Source organism: Dama dama, chromosome 8, assembly GCF_033118175.1.
Source record: "Dama dama isolate Ldn47 chromosome 8, ASM3311817v1, whole genome shotgun sequence".
NCBI lineage: Eukaryota > Metazoa > Chordata > Mammalia > Artiodactyla > Cervidae > Dama > Dama dama.
Window position 1 is genome coordinate 17,374,913 of NC_083688.1, and position 25,455 is coordinate 17,400,367.

General features: G+C 41.3%; 1 protein-coding gene across 4 annotated transcripts in view; it reads left to right on the forward strand.

Moving 5' to 3' along the window:
• Positions 1–23,740, forward strand: part of SLC16A14 (solute carrier family 16 member 14) — a 38,356-nt gene extending 14,616 nt beyond the window's left edge. The window contains exons 5-7 of one of the 4 annotated variants that reach the window (XR_009693854.1): positions 5,180–6,160; positions 11,824–11,901; positions 14,466–14,590. Coding sequence is in view for 3 of the 4 variants with exons in the window: in XM_061148568.1 (XP_061004551.1) it covers positions 5,180–6,160; positions 14,466–14,530; positions 15,172–15,264 (1,139 nt within the window). In the remaining variant the exon portion in view is untranslated. Of the gene's footprint in view, positions 1–5,179; positions 6,161–11,823; positions 11,902–14,465; positions 14,591–15,171; positions 21,799–22,576 lie in introns of those variants that run through there. The other 3 variants (XM_061148568.1, XM_061148570.1, XM_061148571.1) reach the window with 3 other exon arrangements.
• Positions 23,741–25,455: the final 1,715 nt, after the last annotated feature.

Here is a 25,455-nt window from a genome sequence, read left to right on the forward strand (position 1 = left end):
GCAGCAAAACCCACACAGATTTAGAGACTGTAAGAATCAAATCCAGAGCATAGTGGCAGTCCCCAGGAGATATATAAAAATTGGCTGTCAGGCAGCACAGTTTGCATATCCATTTTGCAAAATGTATTCCCAGCCATAATTTCTTCTATCAACAGACAGCAGAATGCACACGGATAAGTAGTTTCTTACTATACAATTGTATTTCAGTGAACCGGATCCAGCCTGACCTTTTTGAATACAGAGCTATAATCGTCATAAATGGCACCTTGATGGCAGTGTTTTCATAAAGAGTTCAAAGTTAGAATTGGAACCCTTGCTTTTTTTCCCCCACTTATATGTGTGACTTTGGGAAAATTACTTAACTTGCTTATGCCTCAGTCTGTTTATCTGCGAAATGGAATAATTGACTGCTTGGCTTACAGAGTTGTTGAAAAGTGTTATATGAAATGATCTGTATGAAGCACTTAGCACAATGATTGGCACATAATAAAGTCTTAAGCAAATGTTAGCTAATATATAATTGTTATTATATATGATATATAACATTTTTAGTATAAGCTTAAGTTTATGCTTTAAGGTAGCAGAAGAAGGTGAACATAAAAACCAACTGTCCATATAAGCTGACAAGCTGGTTCTCTGTGATGTATCTACATATACATCTTTAGGTGTAAAAAGCACTTCTGTATTCTATGAAGCCTAGTTTGGAAACCATTGATCTGAAGGACTTGACAACACTTCTTAAAGAACAATTCAAAATGTTTTTCCTGAGGTGATTTAGAAACTGCCCCATAACAGTCCAATGAATAGAGCTGACACAGGGATCTTACTTTTGCTAAAACTAAGGAAGTCACACCAGGGTCTCTGGGCAGACACATGGGAGCCCCTAGGAACTTGATCCATGTTGTCTGGACATATGTACTATGAATCGATCCCCAACACCAGTACTTGAGGGAGTTGCCTGGCGGTCCAGTGGGTTTACCATTGTTAGAACTTGGCCTTTCACTGCCATGGCTCAGGTTCAATCCCTGGTCAGAGAACTAAGATCACACAAGCATGGCCAAAAGAAAAAACTAGGACTTGAAATTTATTCCTATCATTTAGAGATGCCTATGGTCAGCCTCTTTGTTTCAGACTCTTTGTTTAAATGGAATTTTATATCTTGCAATTAGTTGCTTTTGATCCTCAAATAATATGATCTCCATATTCATTCATTTACTTATTTATTCAACAAGTATTTATGGATCCAAAGTAGGAAAAAGATCAGGAGACCAGTGAAAGGAAAGTGTTTCTTGAAACACTTTATTGCACCCACTTTTTATACAGGAAACACTCAAAGAAAGTCTCTGAAAATAAATGTATCCACTTTCTCCACAAATATAATTATATTTAAGTGGAAAATCCAGCTAAATCAGCTAGCTTGTATATTGTTGGGCTGTTGTTAGTGAGACATTTTGAAACTGATTGACCTCTATTTTATAGAAAAGAAAAAAGTTAGATGCAAATATCTACAAGAAGTGAGTGATGAAACAACAAAAAAAACTAAATTAATTTTTAAATTTTTAAATAAAATTTTAAGGCAAGTTATTGAGATATGTGTGTATGCATGTTTATCACTGTACAGTGATAAACATATTTGTATATCTGTATGTACATATCTCTTTATGTTTGAAAGAGACTTTGTTGACATCCATCTTCATTACAAGAAGCATTTGAGGCAGATTTTTTGGTATTTGTTTTTTTAACATCTAGGCAATTAAAATTGCATGGATGTCCTCTTAATGAGCAGAAAATTAACATCTGTTTGAGTGATCTTACTCACCCAGGAGAGTCTGGACAAATTTCTTCAGCTCTGCCATTTAAGGGCTCCATTTTCTTACTCAGCTCCTGGAAGAACCTTTCCCTCCAATCCGTGCTTTTTACTCAAAACCACAGGATTGATTCTTCCCTGCTCTGGGCCTTCTTCTTCTTCCTGGCTTATCCGGGTACAAAGTGAAAGTGTTAGTCGCTCAATCGTGTCCAACTCTTTGCAAACGCATAGACTGTAGCCCTCCAGGCTCCTCTGTCCATGATTTCTCCAAGAAATTTCTCCAGGCAAGAATACTGGAGTGGGTTGCCATTTCCTTCTCCAGGAGAGCTTCCCCACCCAGGGTTTGAACGTGGGTCTCCTGAATTGCAGACGGATTCTTTACTGGCTGAGCCACCAGGGAATCGACCTGATGTGGTGAAGAATTGTTCCAGGGCCCTGCTTGACCACTGCGCCTGGGCCTCAGTATCCCCAAGGCCTGTCCTACACACTCATAGAATAATTGTGCCAATTATGAATCACAAAGTCACATGAGGAAGGGGGATATTGCTCAGGACATGGAGAGGGTAATAGATGCTTATAGCATCAGACACAGAGTTTTTTTTTCTCACACGTGGGAGTATTTATTATTTAAATGATGTTATAATTGGTGCTACTCTTATGCTTTGGTCTCTTGATTCGGTTCCTTATTAGTCATTTCATTCTGCTGCTGCTTAGCGATCCATAACCACATTTAATTTAGGATGTTGGTTACTGTCAGTGACAAATCAGATTTTGAAAAGTAAACTTTTGTGCCTCCAGCAAAATGCAGAAGGGCAAATTTCAAAGGACAAATGATCCAGTTTCCTCAACAAGTAAATTGTGAGGAAAATAAAGAGAGAACTTAAGAGACTTAAAATATATATATATCAACAAATAGCAATGTGTGGGCCTTACTTGATTTAAACAAATCTTTTAAAAATATGGTCATTTTTGAGACAGGGTCTTTCCCAGTGGCTCAGCGGTAAAAAAAAAAACATCCACCTGCAAATGCAGGGTACATGGGTTCGATCCCTGGGTTGGGAAGATCCCCTGCAGAAAAAAATGGCAACCCACTCCAGTATTCTTGCCTGGAGAATCCCATGGACAGAGGAGCCTGGTGGGTTACAGACCACGGGGTCGCAAAGAGTTGGAAATGACTAAGCAATTGAGCAGCAGCATAAGACAATTAGAAATTTAAACACCTTCCAGATATTTTATGATATCAAGGAATGATTCATTTTTCAGATAAAATAATGATAAGATTATCCAGTTTAAGGAATTCATCTATTTTAAAAGCTGGAGCAAAATGCTTCTGCAGCTCCATCCTGGCAGCCAGGGGATGAGCAGTTAAGGGTGAGAGAGAGCACAGACAATGGAAAGGGACCAGACCCTACAGTTGGGTCTGAATTCCAATCCAGATTCTCTGGCTACCTGCTGCAAGGTCAGGGAAAGTTTCTCAATCTCCATGAGGTTCAATGCTCCCTTTAATAATTTGGGCATAACCACAGGTGGCTTTCAGGTTATTGTGAAAATTAAACCAGATAAAACCCGAAAGGCAACAGGCACATCATCGCCACTCAATTAGCGGTAACTGTTATTATTATATTTGTGTGTATGACTGCTCTGGTCTCCTTCCAAATTCAAGCAATTCTGAAACTATTAAATGATGCTGAACTAGGGAAGCGTCTCAACTTTGGAGCATGCTGTTGGTCACAGTCTCTTCTCTGCTATTAAGCTGCTATCCTAATGTCAGGAGGTTGTAAACATTAGAATGCAATGGGACCCCTTGAACAACTGAAGCGGGGTTTTATGGTTTCCCTCCATCTGTACCTAAAAGTTGAGAACACAACCCTCAACCTCTTGGCCAGTGCTTTATTTGATTTGATTTCATATTTATTTTATTTTTAAATAAACTTCATTTTTAGAGCCATTTTAGGGCTTCCCAGGTGCGCTGCAGTGGTAAAGAACCCACCTGCCACTACAGGAGACATAAGAGATGTGGGTTCAATCCCTGGGTCAGAAAGATCCCCTGGAGAAGGAAGTGGCAATCTACTCCAGTATTCTTGCCTGGAAAATTCCACGGACAAAGGAGCCTGGTGGACTTCAGTCCATGGGGTCACAAAGCGTCGGACACGACAGCACAGCACCACAACTGTTAGGTTCAGCAAAATTGTGCAAAACCACAAAGTGTTCCCAGTACCCCTACCCCCAACACTCACCACCTTCCCCAGCAGCGTTTTAATTTTGCCCATGTCAACCACCAGCTGTTCCTGTTTTCTAAGAAAAATACAATTAAAAACATCAGAGCTACAAATGAGTCCTAGGTGGTTTTGACGTCTAGTGGCTATGTATACTCATGGGTACATTTTAATTCCTTTTATTCTTCTGATGAATTTGGGAACACACTGGCCCATTCCTGAGGCTTCTGCAAATTGCCTGGAGTCACTGCCTCCCCTTGTCCATGAGTACTTCCTGTGTATTAAATGCAGTTAGCACTGACAGCAGAATGCTCAGAGTGCATGCTATCTTTCGACAAATCACTAAGCACATGCTATGTATTCTGGGCAATGCCCAGCATACCAGGGGCGAAAATACCCACAGTCCTGCCCTGGTGGAGCTTATATTCTCATGTGAGAATGCAGACTTACTTTAGTTGTTTATTTAGTATATATAATTTATCTAATGTAATTTATTATTATTATTATTATTATTATTATTATTATTGGTATAACCTGTGCTGAAAAGCTTGTTGGGAGAAATGATGGACTAGAAAAAGGCTTCTGTTGGTGATGGTCTTGGTACTTACCTCCCAAGCTCCTTTTTTTTTAAACAATCATGATTGTATCTTTGTTTAAAAGAAAAGTTAAACAAAAGAAGAGAAAACTCGGGGTGGGTGGAGGCCACAGCAGGAAAAGCCCAAATTTTGGACGACAAAAACACACCTGGGTTGAGATTCTTTCTGAGTGTCAGCTTCTCCAAGTACAAAAATGGGCATAATGGCATATATTGTGTAAGATGTTACCTTTTGATAGAGGGGATTTCCTGTGGTATTGTCTGTAAAGCTCATGGACTCCTATGAGTGGTCAGTAAGTACTGGCTATTGTTATTTGGAGAAGGAAATGGCAACCCACTCCAATATTTGGTCTGGAGCATCCCATGGACAGAGGAGCCTGGCAGGCTATATCTAGTCCGTGGGGTTGCAACAGTGGGACACAACTTAGCGACTAAACCATTGCTGTTATTCAAAAACAGTTACAGAGATGAAGGTAATGAGATGCAGATGATCTTGAAGGCTGCCAGCCGGGGCTGTGGCCATTTACCTTGTCTGCGTTTTCTCCCCTCTCGGGGCCGCAGGCTTCGGCAGCGGGATGGCCTACCTGCCGGCCGTGGTCATGGTGGGCAGGTACTTCCAGAAGAGGCGCGCGCTCGCCCAGGGTCTCAGCACCACCGGGACCGGCTTCGGCACGTTCCTCATGACGGTCTTGCTCAAGTACCTGTGCGCGGAGTACGGCTGGCGGAACGCCATGTTCATCCAGGGCGCCGTGTCCCTGAACCTGTGCGTGTGCGGGGCGCTCATGAGGCCGCTCTCGCCTGGGATGGACTGCGATGACCCCGAAGGGAAGGCGCCACACCGCGTCCTGCCGGCTCACTCCACTGAATCGGTCAGGTCCAGTGGACACCTGGGGGAAGCCGAGGACAAGCCTGGGGGCCCCTGCACCGAGGACACCTCCCTCGGGGACGCGCCCGCCCAGGCGTGCCAGGAGAAAGCCGCACACACAGACATGTGCGCCTTCCGGCTTCTGAAGACGGTGAGCCAGCTGACCATGAGGGTCAGGAAGGGCTTCCGGGACTGGTACTCGGGCTATTTTGGGACAGCCTCGCTCTTTACTAATCGGATGTTTGTCGCCTTTATTTTCTGGGCTCTGTTTGCCTACAGCAGCTTCGTCATCCCTTTCATTCACCTCCCAGAAATAGTCAACTTGTACAAGTTATCAGAGCAAAATGATGTGTTCCCCCTGACTTCGATCATAGCCATAGTTCACATCTTTGGAAAAGTGGTCCTGGGCGTTGTGGCCGACCTACCCTGCATCAGCGTGTGGAATGTCTTCCTGATGGCCAACTTCACCCTGGTCCTCAGTATTTTTATTCTGCCCTTGATGCACACCTATGCCGGCCTGGCAGTCATCTGTGCCCTGATAGGCTTTTCCAGCGGTTATTTCTCCCTGATGCCCGTGGTGACGGAGGACTTGGTGGGGATTGAGCACCTGGCCAATGCCTACGGTATCATCATCTGTGCTAACGGCATCTCTGCGTTGCTGGGACCGCCTTTTGCAGGTAAACGCTTCAAGGCATTAAGAGCTTAGAGTGCATGTAGATAGGTCAGATTCTCATTTATATTAAAAGCCCAGGATGAATATGAAGTAAGTTTCCATGTGTGCACATGCTCCTTTCTTCCCCCTCCCCATTCCTGCCCCCAATTTCTCATGTATAAATTTTAGCAAGTTAAAGGTCATTCATTCCCGTAGAATGTAGATGAACTTTTGGTCCTTAACCTGTGAGATAAATGACCAGTCTGGTAAAACAGATGGTGCCATAGCGCAGAGCCTGTGCCCCATTAAAAGGAGGCAGTCTCTGCCAGTTCAAGCTGATATCACCAAGAAATAACAGAAAATCATGACTGGCTCTTCTATTGTTAGCCCCCTCCCCACCCCAACAACCCACGAGAAGCTAGGACTCTGCACTCTCAGATGACTTTTCCAGATTTTCAAAACACATCTGCAGATTCAACAGATCTGTGGGCTGGAGCTAACCCTGTAAGAGTTTCTATGTGTGTGCTAAGTCGCTTCAGTCATGTCAGACTCTTTGCGATCCCATGGACTGTAGCCCACTAGGCTTCTCTATCCATGGGATGGGATTCTCCAGGCAAGAACATTGGAGTGGGTTGTCATGCCCTCCTCCAGGGGATCTTCCCAACCCAGGGATCAAACCCGCATCTTTTATGTCTCCCGCGTTGGCAGGCGGGTTCTTTACCACTCGTGCCACCTGGGAAGCCCAGGAGTTTTCTACTGGTGCTGTAATAAATCGCCACAAACTTAGTGGCTTAAAACAGTACAAATGTATGATCTTACAGTTCTGGAGGTCAGAAGGCTAAACTGGATCACAGCGTGCCAAAACCAAGGTGTTGGTGGAACCGCATTCCTTCTGGAAACTCTCTGGGGCAATCTGTTTGCTTGCCTTTTGCAGCTTCTGGGGACCGCCTGCTTTTTTGTCTCCTGACCCCTTCCTCCATCATCTAAGCCAACAGCAGAGCATCTTCTCATTTCTCCGGGGTTCTGACTCTGCCGCCTCCTCTCACTTTTTTTTTTTTTTTTTTCCATTTATTTTTATTAGTTGGAGGCTAATTACTTTACAGTATTGTAGTGTTTTTTGCCATACATTGACATGAATCAGCCATGGATTTACATGTATTCCCCATCCTGATCGCCCCTCCCACCTCCCTCTCCACCCGATCCCTCTGGGCCTTCCCAGTGCACCAGCCCCGAGCACTTGTCTCATGCATCCAACCTGGGCTCTCCTCTCACTTTTAAAGATACCTGTCCATGGGATGGGACAGGCATTGGGTCCACTGGATAATCCAGAAAAAAACCCCGTCTCAAGAGACCTCCAGTTGCCAACATCTAGGATGAGATCTCTCACATACATTCACCCCAGTTCACTGGAGAATTTGCTGCTTGCATCGGACATACCAGAAGCCATAGGTACCCAGGAGGAGTCCCATGCCTGGGCAGGTACCTCTCTGAACCTGTCATTCTGGGTGGGTTTTAAGCTTTGTGGCAGGTTGACCCAGTCCCCAAGAGGCCAGGTGCTGGGCAAAGTCACAGAGTCTTCCCATGGTCCTGAGATTGGAAGGCAGGAGCCTGCAAAGCATGGCAGAGGCTGGAGTCAAATGTTAACACCAAGGTGGTCTTTGGAGGTGGCTGTTGGCGCATCCAGGCCAGGACTGGCAGCAGTTGTCAGAGCTACCAGAAGTTCTGGGCAGGGTTTTCACTGGAGGAGCCTCACTATTCAGATGTCCCACCCTCTCCTTTTCTGGCTGCTCCTGGCCCTTTATTCTTATATCCTGTGCAGAAATACTTCTTCCCAGTAGCTGGGGAAGCTCATGGATTCAGGCCAAAGCCCTCCCACCTCTTTCTTCCCAGTCTCTCTACAGACCCACAGTCATCTCCTATCCTAGGGCCCCACTGGCAGAGGGCTTGTGCTAACTAACCCACCCATCTTTATGTCCCACCTCCCCCCCCCCCCCAACAAGATTTGAAGCTCCAGAAATTATATATATGTATTTTTTTATTCAACTGATGCTTGGAAAGATTGAGGGCAGGAGGAGAAGGGGGCGACAGAGAATGAGGTGGTTGGGTGGCATCACCGAATCAGTGGACATGTGTTTGAGCAAACTCCTGGAGATACTGAAGGACAGAGGGGCCTGGCAGGCTACAGTCCATGGGGTCGTAAAGAGTTGGACACAACTTAGCAACTGAACAAAAACAGTTCAGCTGACAATGCTGGCAGCTGGCTGACTAAAGGCTTAAAATGCAAGAATTGCTTTAGGAAACCCAGAGGCTACATATGGGGCCCCTTCTGAGTCAGGCTGCTCCTATTTTCTGCTCATACACAGAAGTGCAAGCCAGCATTTCTAAGTGATAGTGAATATCTATAGCAATGCAGTAGACTGTTGGCAGCTGAAAACTGTTCAGTGATCTCATTGTATAGAATTCTCTATCAGTTAGGGATGCATTTTGTTGTAAAATCACACCCCAACAATAGTAGCTTAAATAGAGATTTAATTGTGTCACATAACCAGAAATCTGGAGTTCAGAAACTAGATGATGATATTGAGACAATGTCTCAAGATCCTCTTGGCCTTTTCCTCATGCTGGTTGCTCACAGTCACTCAGTGACTCCAGAGGCTCCAGTCACTACAAACTTATTTGTAACAAGAAAGAGGAAGGGATGAAAGAGTCCCAGCAGACTTCCACTTATATCTAATTGGCCAAAACTGTGTCTCACAGTGAGTCTAAGCTTTAGGGGAAACTGAAAATTGGAGAACTTTGCTTTCTAGCCTCCGGACTAGAGGAAGGAAAGGAGAAAAGATTTGGAATGGGGGTCGGATCAATCAACCAGTGGTAACTTCCAAAGAAGTTAAATATCCATTAAGGGGATGGGGACTTTATCAGTGACTCATCCACCCTCTTGTTGGAAGTCCTTCAGATATATTGTGTGTGGAAATAGAATCTGCCATTGATGTTTCTTTGCATGATCAAGGGGTACTTTCTGCTTCTAATGGTCAGTCTGAAATTATTTTATACTGATCCATTAGATTGCAATGGGCTTCCCTGATAGCTCAGTTGGTAAAGAATCCACCTGCAATGCAGGAGACCCCAGTTTGATTCCTGGGTCGGGAAGATCCCCTGGAGAAGGGCTAGGCTACCCACTCAAGTATTCTTAGACTTCCCTTGTAGCTCAGCTGGTAAAGAATCCACCTGCAATAGGGGAGACATGGATTTGATCCCTGGGTTGGGAAGATCCCCTGGAGAAGGGAAAGGCTACCCACTCCAGTATTCTGGCCTGGAGAATTCCATGGACTGTCTAGGCCATGGGGTTGCAGAGAGTCAGACATGACTGAGTGACTTCACTTTCACTTTTTCATTAGATTGCAATAGCACTATCACAAAGCAGCTGTGAGGTCCAGCATAAGTAATTCATGATCAGTGTTAATTAAAGCACCAAGGTTTGACAGCATGGTTTTCTTATCCCATCCCTATGGTCATTTCCTTTTCACACATTTGAATTCTAGTGCACTTTCTTGAGTGGAAGGGAAAGGAATTACAACTAGAAGATAGGGAGTTATACCCACCTCTCAGTCCTTGGGTCTGATCTCTGCTTCAAGGTTCCTCCCTAGAAGTGGAGTCTGTAGCTGAATTTGATCCACGACGGATGGTAGAAACCGCTGTATTAATGGTGGATGTGTGTTAAATGCTGCCATGGTGTAGCCCCCCTAGTCTCCTCTGTCCTTGGGATTCTCCAGGCAAGAGTGCTGGAGTGGGTAGCCATTCCCTTCTCTAGTGGATCTTCCCAACCTAGAGATCAAACCTGGGTCTCCCACATTGCAGGCAGATTCTTTACCATCTGAGCCACCAGGGAATCCTCAAAATGCTGCCATGGAAATGCTAAAATCAATGTTCTGATGCACGTCTCCAGGCCAGCAACCTAAAGGGGGCTTTCCTTCTTTTTGTTTATTTCTTCTTCCCCTGAACCTATGTGCTGAGAAATGCTGAGCAGCATGATTGGCCAACTGCATTGTGTTTAATTCATTGATCTTCCAGGCCAAGGAGCCAATATTGCAATGAGACACAAGGCCAGCCTTTATGCATTATAGCAGTGGCTGGCAATATGAGTGACTAAATAACCACATTAAATTCTTGCTAGAAATTCCAGGTGGGCTAGAAATTATCACTTAGCTTGAAGTGCTATAAGGAAAATTACTGTTCACATTAGCTTTTTCTTTTTTAATGGGTTTAAAAATGAATGTGTTTTCCATTTTTCAAAGCAATTTCTACTGGCATAAAAAAAAATCTGGTACAATTTAGTAGCATGTTAGATAATCACACATTTCCATTTAGCAGAAGAATATGCAATCAAAGATATTGAACAGTCACTTCAACTGTGTCATTTAGCAGCACAAACTTCTTGATGTAATTCATTGTATACTGTTCTGGGCATTCAGTTTGTCTCTTTTAAAAGACGTAGTAATAGTAGATCCTTTTTTAGATGTTTCCAGGGTAAAGTATAGCAAAACTCAGCCACCAGATTTGACTGACCAAGAATCCACAATTATCTCCAGTATTCACACAAAATGTAACAGGCTAACAATAATTGGTAATGTTTTTTCACGAAGAGCTGGGAACACTTATTTATTAAGTAAGAAAAACAGCCATGACTCCTCATTTGATAGACTCAAATGAAAAAGGAATGCAAATTAAAAAGGAACCAGATTTTACTTTGAAGCTGTTGATTTCAGTTGATGGTTGGATCAGGACTGCCAGGAATTCCAAGCTCCAAACCAAGGGACTGAGATCAGACTTATAGGGAGAGATGGGTGATGGATGAATGAGGTGAGCGTCTTCTCTGAAACATGTCATTTCTAAAGAGTTTTGTCCCCATGTGCTGGGCTGAAGCACATGATAAAAGTCCTGTCTCCTGACCTGCTTTGCATCAGACTCAGGACTGGGTTGAGTCCAAACTAGCGGAGATGGCAGGATCTGGAATCATTTCAGAATAAATCCTAAAGGTAGATTGGAGAAAACTATGGAATTAATTTAATGTAAAAATTAGGGCTACTCCTAACAATTTGCACTGTCAAATTATTTGGTAAAGTTGGTTGCACTTTTTGAAAAATTGAGTTACTTTTAAAGATTGGGACATGTGAAGGTGCTTTTACAGAAGTTTATACTTTAAGAGGAAAGGTGAAAGACTTTAAAATATAACTAATTCAGTGTAAGGCTTTAACAATACGTAGCACTGTTTTCTATAGTCTGCAGGCAAGAGGGAGGATGGCGTGGTGCAAGGAGATGGTAGGGTATTCTCTAAGGATGATGGGTTTATTACTGTCCCCCCAGAAGGAGTAATAGTACACGTACAGTCAGGTTGCCAAGACAAATGTGCTTGAAACTCCAAAAAATTGGGAATGGCCTGTGCCTGTGGTTGAGTTTGGGGCATCAGGAGAGGTGGGTGGGGCCTTTTCACAGCCCTGGGGCTTGTACTCAACCGCTTCTAACAAAACAGTAAGTAAGTAAGTAGTCTGAACTAAGTACATATTAACTTTCTAATGAGGATTTTGTCCTGTCTCCGAGTTCATGTTAAGCAATGGTGGGAAACCAACTTGTTCGAGCTGTTGGTTGTTTAGAGGCATTACTTTCTAACTCCCAATGATTTGATCATAGAAAAGTGAGGAATGAACTGTTAAACCGACAAGATCAACGTTCATCTGGAATGAGTGGACTGTTAGGAGAACCTCGTTTGTATGTATTGATTTTTTACAAATTATAACTTAAGATAGTGCTGTCTTGTACTCTGCTTGTGAAGACATACGGTCACCCAGCGTTATCTGCCAGTAAATTCTTCACTTCATCATAATTCATAGTGGTCCACAGCTGACAAATGGAGGCACGAACAAAGATGGATGTGTTTTTGTTCATATGTCAGCGAACTTTCTGATTCAGTGCTGAAGCTGAATCACGGTTTCTGGATTATATACGTAATCTTATCTCTCCCTCTTGTCTCAAACTGGAGAGGAAAAAAAGATGATAGAACATTTACTAAGCCACATTTAAAGATTCTGATATTCTCTTCTTTTATGTATCAAATAACAGACTCAAAATCTTGGTTTACTTTTAAAGTATATCCAGAATTCATAGCTTCTGAGGGATTTTTGAAAGTGTACATTTTTGGTGTTTTTCTTTATGATGGCCTTGACTCATTCAGGCACATTAAACGCTGGCTACAATAAGCAAGAGATATAAATAACCCCCAGGAAGTCAGAGGAACTAGTTTACACATTTAGCAGTTGATTTTGTGTAGCTATTTGTTGGTGGGAGAGGGTTGTAAGTTACATTTATGCATTCATTTGCAGTATCATTAGATACTTTTTTAAAGTGGCCATGGAATACTATGTTTGGTCATTAAATCATTTATATTTTTCTTATGCCTCTGCTAATTAATACCCTTGTTGAAATGGGAAAAAGTGAATGTTTACATTTTTACCATAAATAAAATTCTTTGTCTAGCTTAATCCTCTCAGCTTGCATAACTGGCAATGTGGGGACCATGACATGTGACTGATCCTTAGAATTAATCACTGAAGTGAATGAAACATCATGCTTCATAGTTTCTGAAACTTTTTTTTTACATTTTAGCTTCTCTGAAGTCAGAATGCCTTTTACAGAGTTCTAAGAAAACATCAAGTCATATTTTAATTGACAATGTATTCCTTTTTTATTGATATGTAAGATAATGATGGATGGCATCACCAACTCGATGGACATGAGTTTGAATAAACTCCAGGAGTTGGTGATGGACAGGGAGGCCTGATGTGCTGCAATTCATGGGGTCACAAAGAGTCAGACATGACTGAGCGACTGAACTGAACTGAACTGAAGATAATGATGCATCATGTAATTCATGGTATCTTGGAATCCATGAAATATGGTAGTGTTTTACGAAGTCCCTAGTAAGATCATTATATGAAAGTATCAGACTAATATTGTTGTTGTTGTTTAGTTGCCAAGTCTTGTCCAACTCTTTTTGCGACCCCAAGTACTGTAGCCCACCAGGCTCCTCTGTCCCTGGTATTTCCCAGGCAAGAAACCTGGAGTGGGTTGCCATTTCCTTCTCCAGTGAATCTTCCCAACCCAGGAATCAAACCCGTGTCTCCTGCACTGGCAGGTGTATTCTTTACCCTGAGCCACTAGGGAAGCCCATAAGACTATAATGTTAAGAGTAAAGTATTTTTAAAAGAACTGATAACTTAGCATTTAAGGCTATATCTTTGGCAATTTAAACTTTCATAAGTTTAAATATATATTATGGTTTATAGCTGTAAATGTGAAGATAAAACCTAGAAATTCTGATTCCTTCTCGAACAGATGTTTACCCTCATATACTTCAGAATGAATCAAAGTTCAAGTATCTTCCACTCAGCCTCTTTGGATACACACTAGAAACTTCTTCAGAAATGTTTTGAGGTTTTAGAAAAGATTCGTGTGAAAAGAAAATCGTTAGAGTCACTTTTCACTGTTGGCTTTGTGCCAGCTTAAAAGTCACCCTCATATACACAGTGGAATATTACTCAGCCATTAAAAAGAATGCATTTGAATCAGTTCTAATGAGGTGGATGAAACTGGAGCCTATTATACAGAGTGAAGTCAGAAAGAAAAACACCAGTACAGTATACTAACGCATATATATGGAATTTAGAAAGATGGTAACGATGACCCTGTATGCGAGACAGAAAAAGAGACACAGATATGTTGAACAGTCTTTTGGACTCTGTGGGAGAGGGCGAGGACAGGATGATATGGGAGAATGGCATTGAAACATAAATTATCATATGTGAAACGAATCGCCAGTCCAGGTTCGATGCATGAGACAGGGTGCTCAGGGCTGGTGCACTGGGATGACCCAGAGGGACGGGATGGGGAGTGGGGTTCAAGATGGGGAACATATGTACACCCATGGAGGATTCAAGTCGATGTATGGCAAAACCGATACAATATTATAAAGTAAAATAAGATGTTACCCCCAAGGGCTATGAGCCACACTTTTCCCATAGGATGGCCAGCTATGGGTCATTGCCTTTAAAAGCACCCCAGTGGCTTTAAAGGTAAATGTAGTCATTCCCAGGCACGGAGAACTCAGGTTCCAACAGACCAGACTTAAAAATGGCTACATGAAATGTCTGGGGCATTAAATGACATATAATAAATTCTTAGAAAATTACTTATAGTAGCAATAAATGTTTGCTTTGTGTTCTTGACTTTGTTATCTCAACTTCGTTACGCTGAATATATTCTTTTCTGTTTTGTAGGGTGGATCTACGACATCACCCAAAAATATGACTTTTCCTTCTATATAAGCGGTTTACTCTACATGGTAGGAATCCTCTTTTTACTCATTCAACCGTGTATTCAAATTATAGAACAATCCAGAAAAAAATACATGGATGGTGCAAATGTGTAGTGTCCTGTGATGTTCCATGTAAGGTTCCCTGTCATACTCACGCATCCCTCACATGGTTACTGTGAGGAGCCTGTGACATATCGTGGGAAAGCGTGTTGTCCCGTAACTGACACTGTTGTTTTAAATGCCGTTGCCATGGCTTCATGTGAAAGCAGCGCTGCCTTTCCGTGTGGGGAGAGCGCTATGGACCACATACACCTTAGCGAGGACAGTGTCCTGCAAAGACAGCCTGTTGAATCACTGGTAGAAATGCCCTTCTAAAAACTATCTCATCATCCATACTCGGACTAGGGTTTTAGACATAGCTTTTAAAACAGAATGATAGCTTCTCAACCTCGTTACTTCTTTGTAAGGTGAAAATAAGGTGTTCAAGTGCTTCCGGAAAACTTAACAGTTACAGGTTTCCCCTGCTTTTTGAAAGCGCTTTTCACTACTTTGCTTTTACAAAAGACCTGCATTAGTTTTTGCTCACAGTAAAAACTAGAGGAGGATTTTTGCGTTTACAAAAAAAGGGGAACCTTGTTCAGCATTTGTTTTGCTGCGAACCTTTGCAGAGTCGGTGCCAAGCTCCCTCCCAGGAACCACACAGGCATCTCAGCATCAAGTCGCCAGAACTTTGGATGGTGTCTATGAGCATCCGTGCTTGATCTCAGCTTATTTGTGCATCCATTAGCAAGATGTGCCCGGAGGTCATGGCTTCTTTGCTTTATGCCATTTCAATTAAGGTTTCATAGAATGCTCTCTGCTTTCAGACGGTGGAGGAAACCTGTAAATGAATTTTAAGCACAAGAAAATGCTAGAATTCAGAAATTATTACAGGGAGCTATCGCTCTACCAGTGTAAAACAAAGGCAGACCCTAATTTCAAAGGTAATGCATTTAGTACAATTAAAGAAACACAGTTTATATTTTTATTAAAGAATTCTACAGCTAGGGCATACAATTTCTAAATCTTTCTCTAAACATAGCATTTGCCATTACTCCTAATGCAGTAGTATCTAGTTATAAACTGAATCTTGAGGCAAATCTTAATAAATAAATGATATAAATAATCTCCTTAGTGAAAGTCTTATTTGTGCATATAACCATTGAGTCAAGGGCTAAAATTCAAGCACTTTTATTCATTTTATTGGCCTCTTAGTTTATCCGCATGCTCTGGGGCCTATAAAAATTTTTTTCTGGGTTTCTCTTACTCAGTAAATAAAGTAGAAAATGAATTGTTGATTGACATGTAAAGCTGGTTGTTTAAGTCATTTGTAAAGCATGTTACTAATCCCAAATATAAGACTATCACGTTGTGAGGATAATAAACAAAAGGCCCTTGGTCCAAACGTCTGTGCGCCAGACATTGGAGTGGTGGTGACAAGCAGCCCTTCTCCAATGCCTCTTGCTGGGCTATGGGCAGTTCATTCGCCTGAGCTCAGCACAGTTTTTAAAATAGTTCTCTTGATTGATTTCATACCGAAGATAACTATGATTCATGACATCGAGTAACGCTCTTCCTTTATCGGAGATCTCTATTTTTCTAAGCCAAACATTTTTCAGACTGCAAAATGTTCTTCCGAGAATCGTTTTGAAATTTCTGGCTGCCTTACTTGTTTACACCTATTTTAGAACTATTTAAGTTTTCACTCACGATTTGCTTATCACACACACACAAATATTTTAATATCCTTGCCAGTGTCTTGGGTCAAATTTATCTAAAGTGAGTACAGACCATTCTCAATTAGCCTTGGTGATTAGACAGGAATGGTACTAGAAACTGGAGTCACAGAATGTTACCCCAGTCTAATTTTAGCCAGCTGTTTCAGTCTTTTACTCCACCAAACCCTTCAGAGCTGTTAACAAGTGATTACATGCACACATTTCCTTTTTGTTTCATCTCCATTATTTCCTGCTCTAATGTCTAGTGGGAGGGGTTGTGTAATGAAAGGGTCCACCAAAATAACAATAATAATAAAAGGCAGCTAATGGAAAGGAGGAACAAAAGCATGGCTAATATACCCACACAATATTACCTCCAAGGATTCGAGAATTGCCTGTAAATTATGATAGATAATAAATTGCATGTCATACTCCATTTGGTCCAACACGACCTGTTTGTTATCGTGACAGCTTTGGTTGCTATGAAAATAACCTACTCTCTGTTTTTGATAAAGGTAATCTTCAATGCTGACACAGTGTTTTTTCTCTCAATATATATTTACCATTAAATTAGGATGATTAGATTGAAAATCATGTTGTGGGTTTTAAAACTGACAACACTGCTTCCTTACTTTCATTTACTGACACGATCAAATTAACAAGTTGTTGTTTAGTCACTCAGTCGTGTCTGATTCCCTGTGATCCCATGGACTGCAGCAGGCCAGGCTTCCCTGTCCTTCACTATCTCCCTGAGTGTGCTCAAATTCATGTCCGTTGTGTCGATGATGCCATCCAACCATCTCATCCTCCATCACCCCGTCTCCTCCTGCCCTCAGTCTTTCCCAGCATCAGGATCTTTTCCAGTGAATTTGCTCTTCACATCAGGTGGCCAAAATTTTAGAACCTCAGCTTCAGCATCAGCCCTTCCAATAAATGTTCAGGATTGATTTCCTTTAGGATTAACTGGTTTGATCTTCCTTGCAGTCCAGGGGACTCTCAAGAGTCTTCTCCAGGCAGAGTTAAATATTTGGAATGGTGCTATATAGCCAGTGTCAATGTTTGCACTGTTAGTTGTGCATCACAAATACAAACTTTTTATCCAATGATCCAGCTGTGGTTAACTATCCAAGTTAGACCTGCTCATGTTCAGTTCATCCAGTTGTTTGTTGATTTACTGTATTTATGGAAGTGATGATTTCTTCCAAATCAAGTCCTCATTTTACAAAAACAGAGTAAATCTTACTTGCAATATTCATGTTGCCAACAGAAAAAAAGAGAATGCTTGTAAAGAATTACAGCAAATACATTCATATATCCTGTTTAAAATATTATTTACAGTTCTCTGAAGATATTATAAAGAGTTGATTGTAATGTTACATGCTTTATAGGTTTCCCCTCATGTATTCAAATAATTTTATTTACATATAACTAAATAAATTTTGTCCTCTTTAAAGTTGGTCAGTGAGTTTCTGTACAAAATCTTTTTTTTCTTGGTTTTAAGAGGAAAATGCCTAAGTGATGATTATCAGTTTGGTTCTTTCCCTGGAAAAGAGTTTTTCTCTAGGTGTGATTACCAAACCTGTTTCCCAGGTGGCACAGTGGTAAAGAATCCACCTGCCAATGCAGGAGACATGAGACGTGGCTTCGATCTCTGGGTAGGGAAGATCCCCTGGGGTAGGAAATGGCAACCCACTTCAGTCTTCTTGCCTGAAAAATCCCATGAACAGAGGAGCCTAGTGGGGGCTACGTAGAGTTGCAAAGAATCAGACGTGACTGAGTGACTGAGCGCCAAACCACCTGGAGAAAATTACCTGACACCAACTATTAGAAGGGCCAAGTTTAGCTCCAAAATTTAAAAGGTTAAAAACCTTTTAACTGAGCAACTACGTTTCTAAAGTTTTTTGTACATGAACAAAGACAAATGAATAAGGGTTGTTTGATTTATTGTTTGCTATATAAAAGACTGGATATAATTTAAATGTCCATCAGTGGGAACTGCTTAATAAAGTATGGTATTTATGCAAATATTACAAAGAGACAGATCCATCTGTAAAATTAGAAAACAGTATTCAAGATATATTGCTAAGAGAAAAAAATCAAGATGTGTTTAATGTACTGCTGATTACGTTTTTGCTAACTACAAAAAAGGTGATTCATGGCTTGTGTCTGTTCATATATATATAGAATATTTCTGGAAGGAAACACAAAAAAATCATTAACAGTGTTCCGCTCTGGGGAGGAAAGTTTGGGTTCTGGGATGGGACTGACTTTTCCCTTATACACAGGATGTTTTTCCAATTCAAAACTTGTGTCCAAATTTTTTTTTCGTGTTTCATCTATTTATTTATTTTTAGGCCACAAGGCATGTGGGATCTTTAGTTTCCCAACCAGGGGTCAAACCCACACTCTCTGCATTGGAAGCATGGAGTCTTAACAACTGAACTGCCAGGGAAGTCCCCAGAATTGTTTAAATGCAGGTTCCTGGAGCTACATAAAAACCTAGTGGGTTGGAGTCTTGGGGGATGGGGCCAATAAATCTTCCTTGTAGATAAGCTTATCAGTTGATTCTTGTTGTTGTTGACAGTCACTTAGTTGTGTCTGACTCGTTGTGATCCCATGGACTGCAGCACTCCAAGCTTCCCTGTCCTTCACCATCTCCCAGAGCTTGGTCAAACTCATGTCCATTGAGTCGGTGACGCCATCCAACCACCTCCTCCTCTGTCACCACCTTTTCCTCTTACCTTCAATCTTTCCCAGCATCAGGGTCTTTTCTAATAAGTCAGCTCTTTGCCATCAGGTGGCCAAAGTACTGGAGCTTCAGCTTCAGCATCAGTCCTTCCAATGAATATTCAGGATTGATTTCCTTTAGGATTGACTGGTTTGATCTCCTTGCAGTCCAAGGGACTCTCAAGAGTTTTCTCCAAACCACAATTCAAAAGCATCAATTCTTCAATGCTCAGCCTTCTTTATGGTCCAGCTCTCACATCCATACATGACTACTGGAAAAACCATAGCTTTGACTACACGGACCTTTGTTGGCAAAGTAATGTCTCTGCTTTTTAATATGTTGTCTAGGTTTGTCATAGCTTTTCTTCCAAGAATCAAGTCTTTTAATTTCATGGCTGTAGTCACCATCTACGCTGATTATGGAGCCCAAGAAAATAAAGTCAGTCACTGTTTTCATTGTTCCTCCATCTATTTGCCATGAAGTGATGGGATCAGATGCCATGGTCTTAGTTTTCTGAATGTTGAAATTTAAGCCAGCTTTTTCACTCTCCTCTTTCACTTTTACCCATAGGCTCTTTAGTTCTTCACTTTCTGCCATCAGGGTGGGATCATCTGCATATCTGAGGTTATTGATATTTCTCCTGGCAGTCTTGATTCCAGCTTCTGCTTCATCCAGCCCAGCACTTCACATGATGTACTGATGTAGTCTTCATATAAGTTAAATAAGCAGGGTGACGATATACAGCCTTGACATACTCCTTCCCCAATTTGGAACCAGTCTGTTGTGTCCATGTCCTGTTCTAACTGTTGCCTCTTGACCTGCATACAGGTTTCTCAGGAGGCAGGTAAAGTGTTTCCATCTCTTTAAGAATTTTCCACAGTGTGTTGTGATCCACACAGTCAAAGGCTTTAGCATAGTCAATGAAGAATAAATTGATGTTTTTCTGGAATTCTCTTGTTTTTTCCTGTGATCCAACGAATGTTGACAATTTAATCTGTTTCCTTTGCTGTTTCTAAATCCAGCTTGAACATTTGGAATTTCTTGGTTCACATACTATTGAAGACTAGCTTGGAGAATTTTGAGCATTACTTTGCTAACATGTGAAATGAATGCAATTGTGCAGTTATTTGAACATTCTTTGGCTTTGCCTTTCTTTGGGATGGGAATGAAAATTGACCTTTTCCAGTCCTGCGTACACTGCTGAGTTTTCCAGATTTTCTGGCATATTGAGTGCAGCACTTTCACAGCATCATCTTTTAGGATTTGAAATAGCTCAGTTGGAATTCCATCAGCTCCACTAGCTTTGTTTGTAGTGATGCTTCCTAAGGCCCACTTGACTTTGCACTCCAGGATGTCTGGTTCTAGGTGAGTGATCACACCATTGTGGTTATCTGGGTCATTCAAATCTTTTTTGTATAGTTCTTCTGTGTAATCTTGCCACTTCTTCTTAATATCTTCTGCTTCTGTTAGGTCCATACCATTTCTGTCCTTTATTGTGCCATCTTTGTATGAAATGTTCCATCGGTATTTATAATTTTCTTGAAGAGATCTCTAGTCTTTCCCATTCTATTGTTTTCCTCTATTTCTTTGCATTGATCACTGAGGAAGGCTTTATCATCTCTCCTTGCTATTCTTTGGAATTCTGCATTCAGGTGGGTATATCTTTCATTTTCTCCTTTGCCTTTACTTTCTCTGGACTTCCCTGGTGGCTCAGACGGTAAAGCGTCTGCCTGCAATGCAAGAGAACTGGGTTCAATATCTGGGTCAGGAAGATCCCCTGGAGAAGGAAATGGCAACCCACTTCAGTACTCTTGCCTGGAAAATTTCGTGGACTGAGGAGCCTGGTAGGCTACAGTCCACAGGGTTGCAAAGAGTCGTACACGACTGAGCGACTTCACTTTCTTTCTCTCTCTTGTTTCTTAGCTATTTTTAAGGTCTCTTCAGACAACCATTTTGCCTTTTTGCATTTCTTTTTCTTGATGATGGTCTTGATCACCGCTTCCTGCACAGTGTTACAAACCTCTGTCCATAGTTCTTCAGGCACTCTATCAGATCTAATCCGTTGAATCTATCTAAATCCCTTCCACTGTAAGGGATTTGATATCAGTCATACTTGAATGGTCTAGTGGTTTTCCCTGCTTTCTCCAGTTTAAGTCTGAATTTTTTAATAAGGAGTTCATGATCTGAGCCAGTCAGCTCCCAGTCTTATTTTTGAGACTGTATAGAGCTTCTCCATCTTCAGCTGCAAAGAATATAATCAATTTTATTATGGTATTGACCATCTGGTAATATCCATATGTAGAGTCATCTCTTATTTTGCTGGAAGAGAGCGTTTGCTATGACCAGTGGGTTCTCTTGGCAAAACTCTGTTAGCCTTTGTCCTGCTTCATTTTGTACTACAAGGCCAAGTGAAAGAAAGTGAAAGTTGCTCAGTCATGTCTGACTTTTTGTGAACCCATGGACTATAGTGTCCATGGAATTCTCCAGGCCAGAATACTGGAGTAGGTAGCCGTTCCCTTCTCCAGGGGATCTTCCCAACCCAGGGATTGAACTCAGGTCTCCCACCTTGCAGATGGATTCTTTAGCAGCTGAGCCACCAGGGAAGACCAGACTTTCCTGTTACTCCAGGTATCTCTTGAGTTCCTACTTTTGCATTCCAGTTCATTTATGGTCACTAAAATTGGAGACCAGCTTTCAGTATATTTAAGAGTAACACATTCCAGGGACTTCTCTGGTGGTCCAGTGGTTAAGACTCCATGCTTCTACTTCAGGGGCTGTGAGTTTGATCCCTGGTCAGGAAACTAAGATCCTTCATTCCCTTCAGCAGGACCAAAAAATAAGGCATTCCAGCCAATTTGAAAAAGCAACAACAACAAAAAAGAAAAAGCAACAGTGAGTTTATTAGCATGGTTTTTTCCTTTTGCTAATCACTACCAGTGTAACACTTTGATAAAGAGAAACTTGTGTTATTATTATATTTTAACAAATTAAAGATAATTTGTTTTCCTGTTACACCAGTATTATGTTACATGTTCATTGATATACTGAATTTGATAAGCATATAAGTATGTATTAGTACACTGAAATTAGAATAAAAATAAGCAACAAGAAGAAAAAAATGTAAATGTAATTCTAATACTCGGATATAGACATTGCAATATCTTTTATATCTTCTTAGTCTTTGTGTGTTTCACAGAAATCACTTTTATACTTTAAATTATAATTTATAATTAAATGTTATTATAAAGCAAATTATAATGTGTTCTTTGCATGAACACTGTCAGTGACATCTCTCTGTGTCAGTTGATATGCATCTTCAGTCCAGTAGTCTCAAGCAGCTTTTTCACTCCAGCACAACTGAGGGATTAAACATAGTTTTGATAATGGTATTCTATGTCAATTCTTTCTTAAGGGGCAAGGAGATGGGGCAGCAAGGAGGGAGAAAAAATGGTCAATTTATGTCCAAAAAAACTCCATGTGACAAATACCTATCTGCAATATCACTTTTAACGATTGTATAAATTATGATGTTTTAAAAAACAAACTTCCCTGGCAGCTCAGTGGTAAAGAATCCACCTGTCAATGCAGGAGACACAGATTTGATCCCTGATCCAGGAGGATCCCACATGCCATGGAGCAACTAAGCCTGTGTGCCACAACTACTGAAGCCCATGCTAGAGGCTACACTTGGCACAAGAGAAGCCACTACAGTGAGAAGCCCGTGCACTGCAACTAGGCGGTAAGCCCCTGCTCACTGCAACTAGAGAAAAATCCAAGCAAAGCAATGAAGACCCAGCCAGTAAAGAACCACCAAAAATAAGTAAATCTTTAAAAAAAAAAAAAAAAATTCCTGATTGTTGGCCACTTAGGTTGTTTCTGATTTTTAACCATAATGTGTAATGTGATAAATACTTCTCTCAACCTCCAATTGATTTCAAGTGCTCATCCTGACTCCCTTGCTTTGATTATTTCCTTCTTTCAGGATGAAATTCTGGTCAATTACTATCTATGGAGCATTCCTAGTACATAGTATTTTTATTCCACTGTGTGCCTCCATAGTTCCTTTCCATTCAACAGATGTAAACTGGGCTCCTAATAGAACAAGGCCAGCTCGTGCAAAGTGCTTGCCTGCATGCAAAGGAAGCTACTGTTACTAAAAGTGACAATTTGATAAGAAAGCTAAGGGAAATTAGACTTGTGACCTGCTTAAATGAAATTGTAATTAATAATGTAAAATACATAGAGGCTCAAGAAAACAATCGAAGAACCATCCCTAGGTATGTCTACTTATCAAAATTGAAGGACACAGACTACAAATCCTAGACTTAGAGTTCTCAAACTCTTCGGTCTCAGGTCCCCAGTGAAGTCCCAAAGATCTTATGTTTTTATAGGCTATATCTTATTGATATTTACCATATTAGGAAACAAAATTAAGAAAATTTAAAAATATTTATGTTATTACTTCATTCTAAAATAACAATGAACTCACATTCATATAAAACATTTTTTGAAAAGTAACCATATTTCTCAAAAAAAAATTTTAGTAAGAGTAGTGACATTGTTTTACATTTTTGCAAATTTCTTTAATATTTGGATTAATAGAAGACAGTTGGGGGTTCTCCTGTTTGAGAACAGATCGGGTTCTCGTGTTTGTTTCTGCATTCAATCTGTTACCTCACACTTTTTTTAAAAACCTCGCTGGAAAGCTAGCAGAATTTGGGTCTTTTAAGCATGAGCTGCCTGTATTCCTTTCTTGTACCCTGCAATAAATACTGTATTTTCCTTCACCACAACCAGGTGTCAGTAGATTGGCTTTGCTGCTCTATCAGACTCAAGTTTGATTCGGTAACAATTTTGTCACACTGGATATTCAAAAAGATGTGAAATCAAGAGTAAAGATTTCATAAAAGTGATCACTTTTTACTATTTCATCAAGGATGCCCTTAAGTGAATCTGGCCCTTGTTTGACTGCAAGCGTGCCAATGAAAAACACAGTGGCTTCTGGTACGTTTGAGTGGCCCTGCTCTGACCCGTGCCAAGGCAGTAACAGTAGCCACCAATGCCCGGCGTCAGCAGTGCAACCCTCAGCACAGGTGCTCCAGGGTCAACCATGAGACCGAGTGAAGTTATTCAGTATTTTGAACGTCCCAGTACCCCTTGTGTTTGCTTCTAAACATTCACATAAAAGATCTTTGTCTAGTCGGTGTAACACTGGTTGAACACAAGCAAAATGGCGAGTCTGGACACATCCATTGATTTGCCCATTTGTGAGACAGAAGTACCATTCTGCAGAGATGGTATTAACTCAGCCTTCCTGTTTGCGGCTAAATCTTGGATCTCACAAGCTACTGTATCATTATAAAGTGGCGCCGCTGTGATGCCTTCTGCTGGCTCTCTGGCCAGCCAGCAGTCAGCAGTGTCAGCTTGAAGGCTCACATGCCTTTCTGCCAGAGGAACTTTCTGTGATGGCGCACACCGCACAAGTGCCTACCTGCAGGGTACTCCAGTGGCTTTGCCTTCCTGGGTTGAAAAGCCATAATGAACAATTTTGGGCGTTTAATGAACTCACCACATCTGCATTTAAAATATTCAATTCTTTTTTCTTTAGACTCTGAATGATTTCTCTTAACATGATGCCACAACATATGAGGTAACACAAAGGTAAAATTTTAACATTGTAAAGCCAAGAAATAGGTAGCTTTTAAGTCATATTTTATTTCAAATCTATACTTTTTTTTTCAGTAGATTTTAGATTCATCTTTTTCAGCATCTTTGCAATTAGATGGTACAGCTGTGAACCAAGGAAACAAGATTTCTAATCTTCCTTAAAGTTAATGATCCATGCTTAAATATAACAATAAATGGAGTGTGACTTAAATGTAACACTGAATGGAGGGTTATAAAGCCAAAATGTTGGGGGTACAGTGGTGGGGGAGAAAAGGCTGATGTTGAATTGCAAAGATGGAAGCAGCAGCATTTGGCATCAGGAAAGGGAAACTAAGTCAGGGCAGAGAGCAGATCACTGGCAATGCATTAAAGATGCCATAAATGAACTGTGTGGACCTCCAACAGTCACAGCAGGATTGGGCTGAGGGTCTCACCTTGGCACTGGGGAGCCTCTTCCAATGTCAGGTCAAGTGGGAAGAGGTGTGAGGTCTTGGGAAGGCCTGGTCTTTGGTGGAGGAAAGGAGCAGGAGGAAGAGAGGACTGAGTTTGGGAAGGTACCAGTGAGACATGTTCCACTCCATGACTCAATCCTTTCCCTGGTTTGCCCTTAGAGCATGTGAGGGCCTTGAAGAAGAATATGCTTATTATTATTTAAATAAATGTATAGCAGTATGCTTGCTTCCCAGGTGGCGCAGTGGCAAAGAATCTACCTGCCAATGCAGGAGACAGAGGAGACATGGGTTTAATCCCTGGGTTGGGAAGATCCCCTGGAGGGGGAAATGGCAAGCCACTCCAGTATT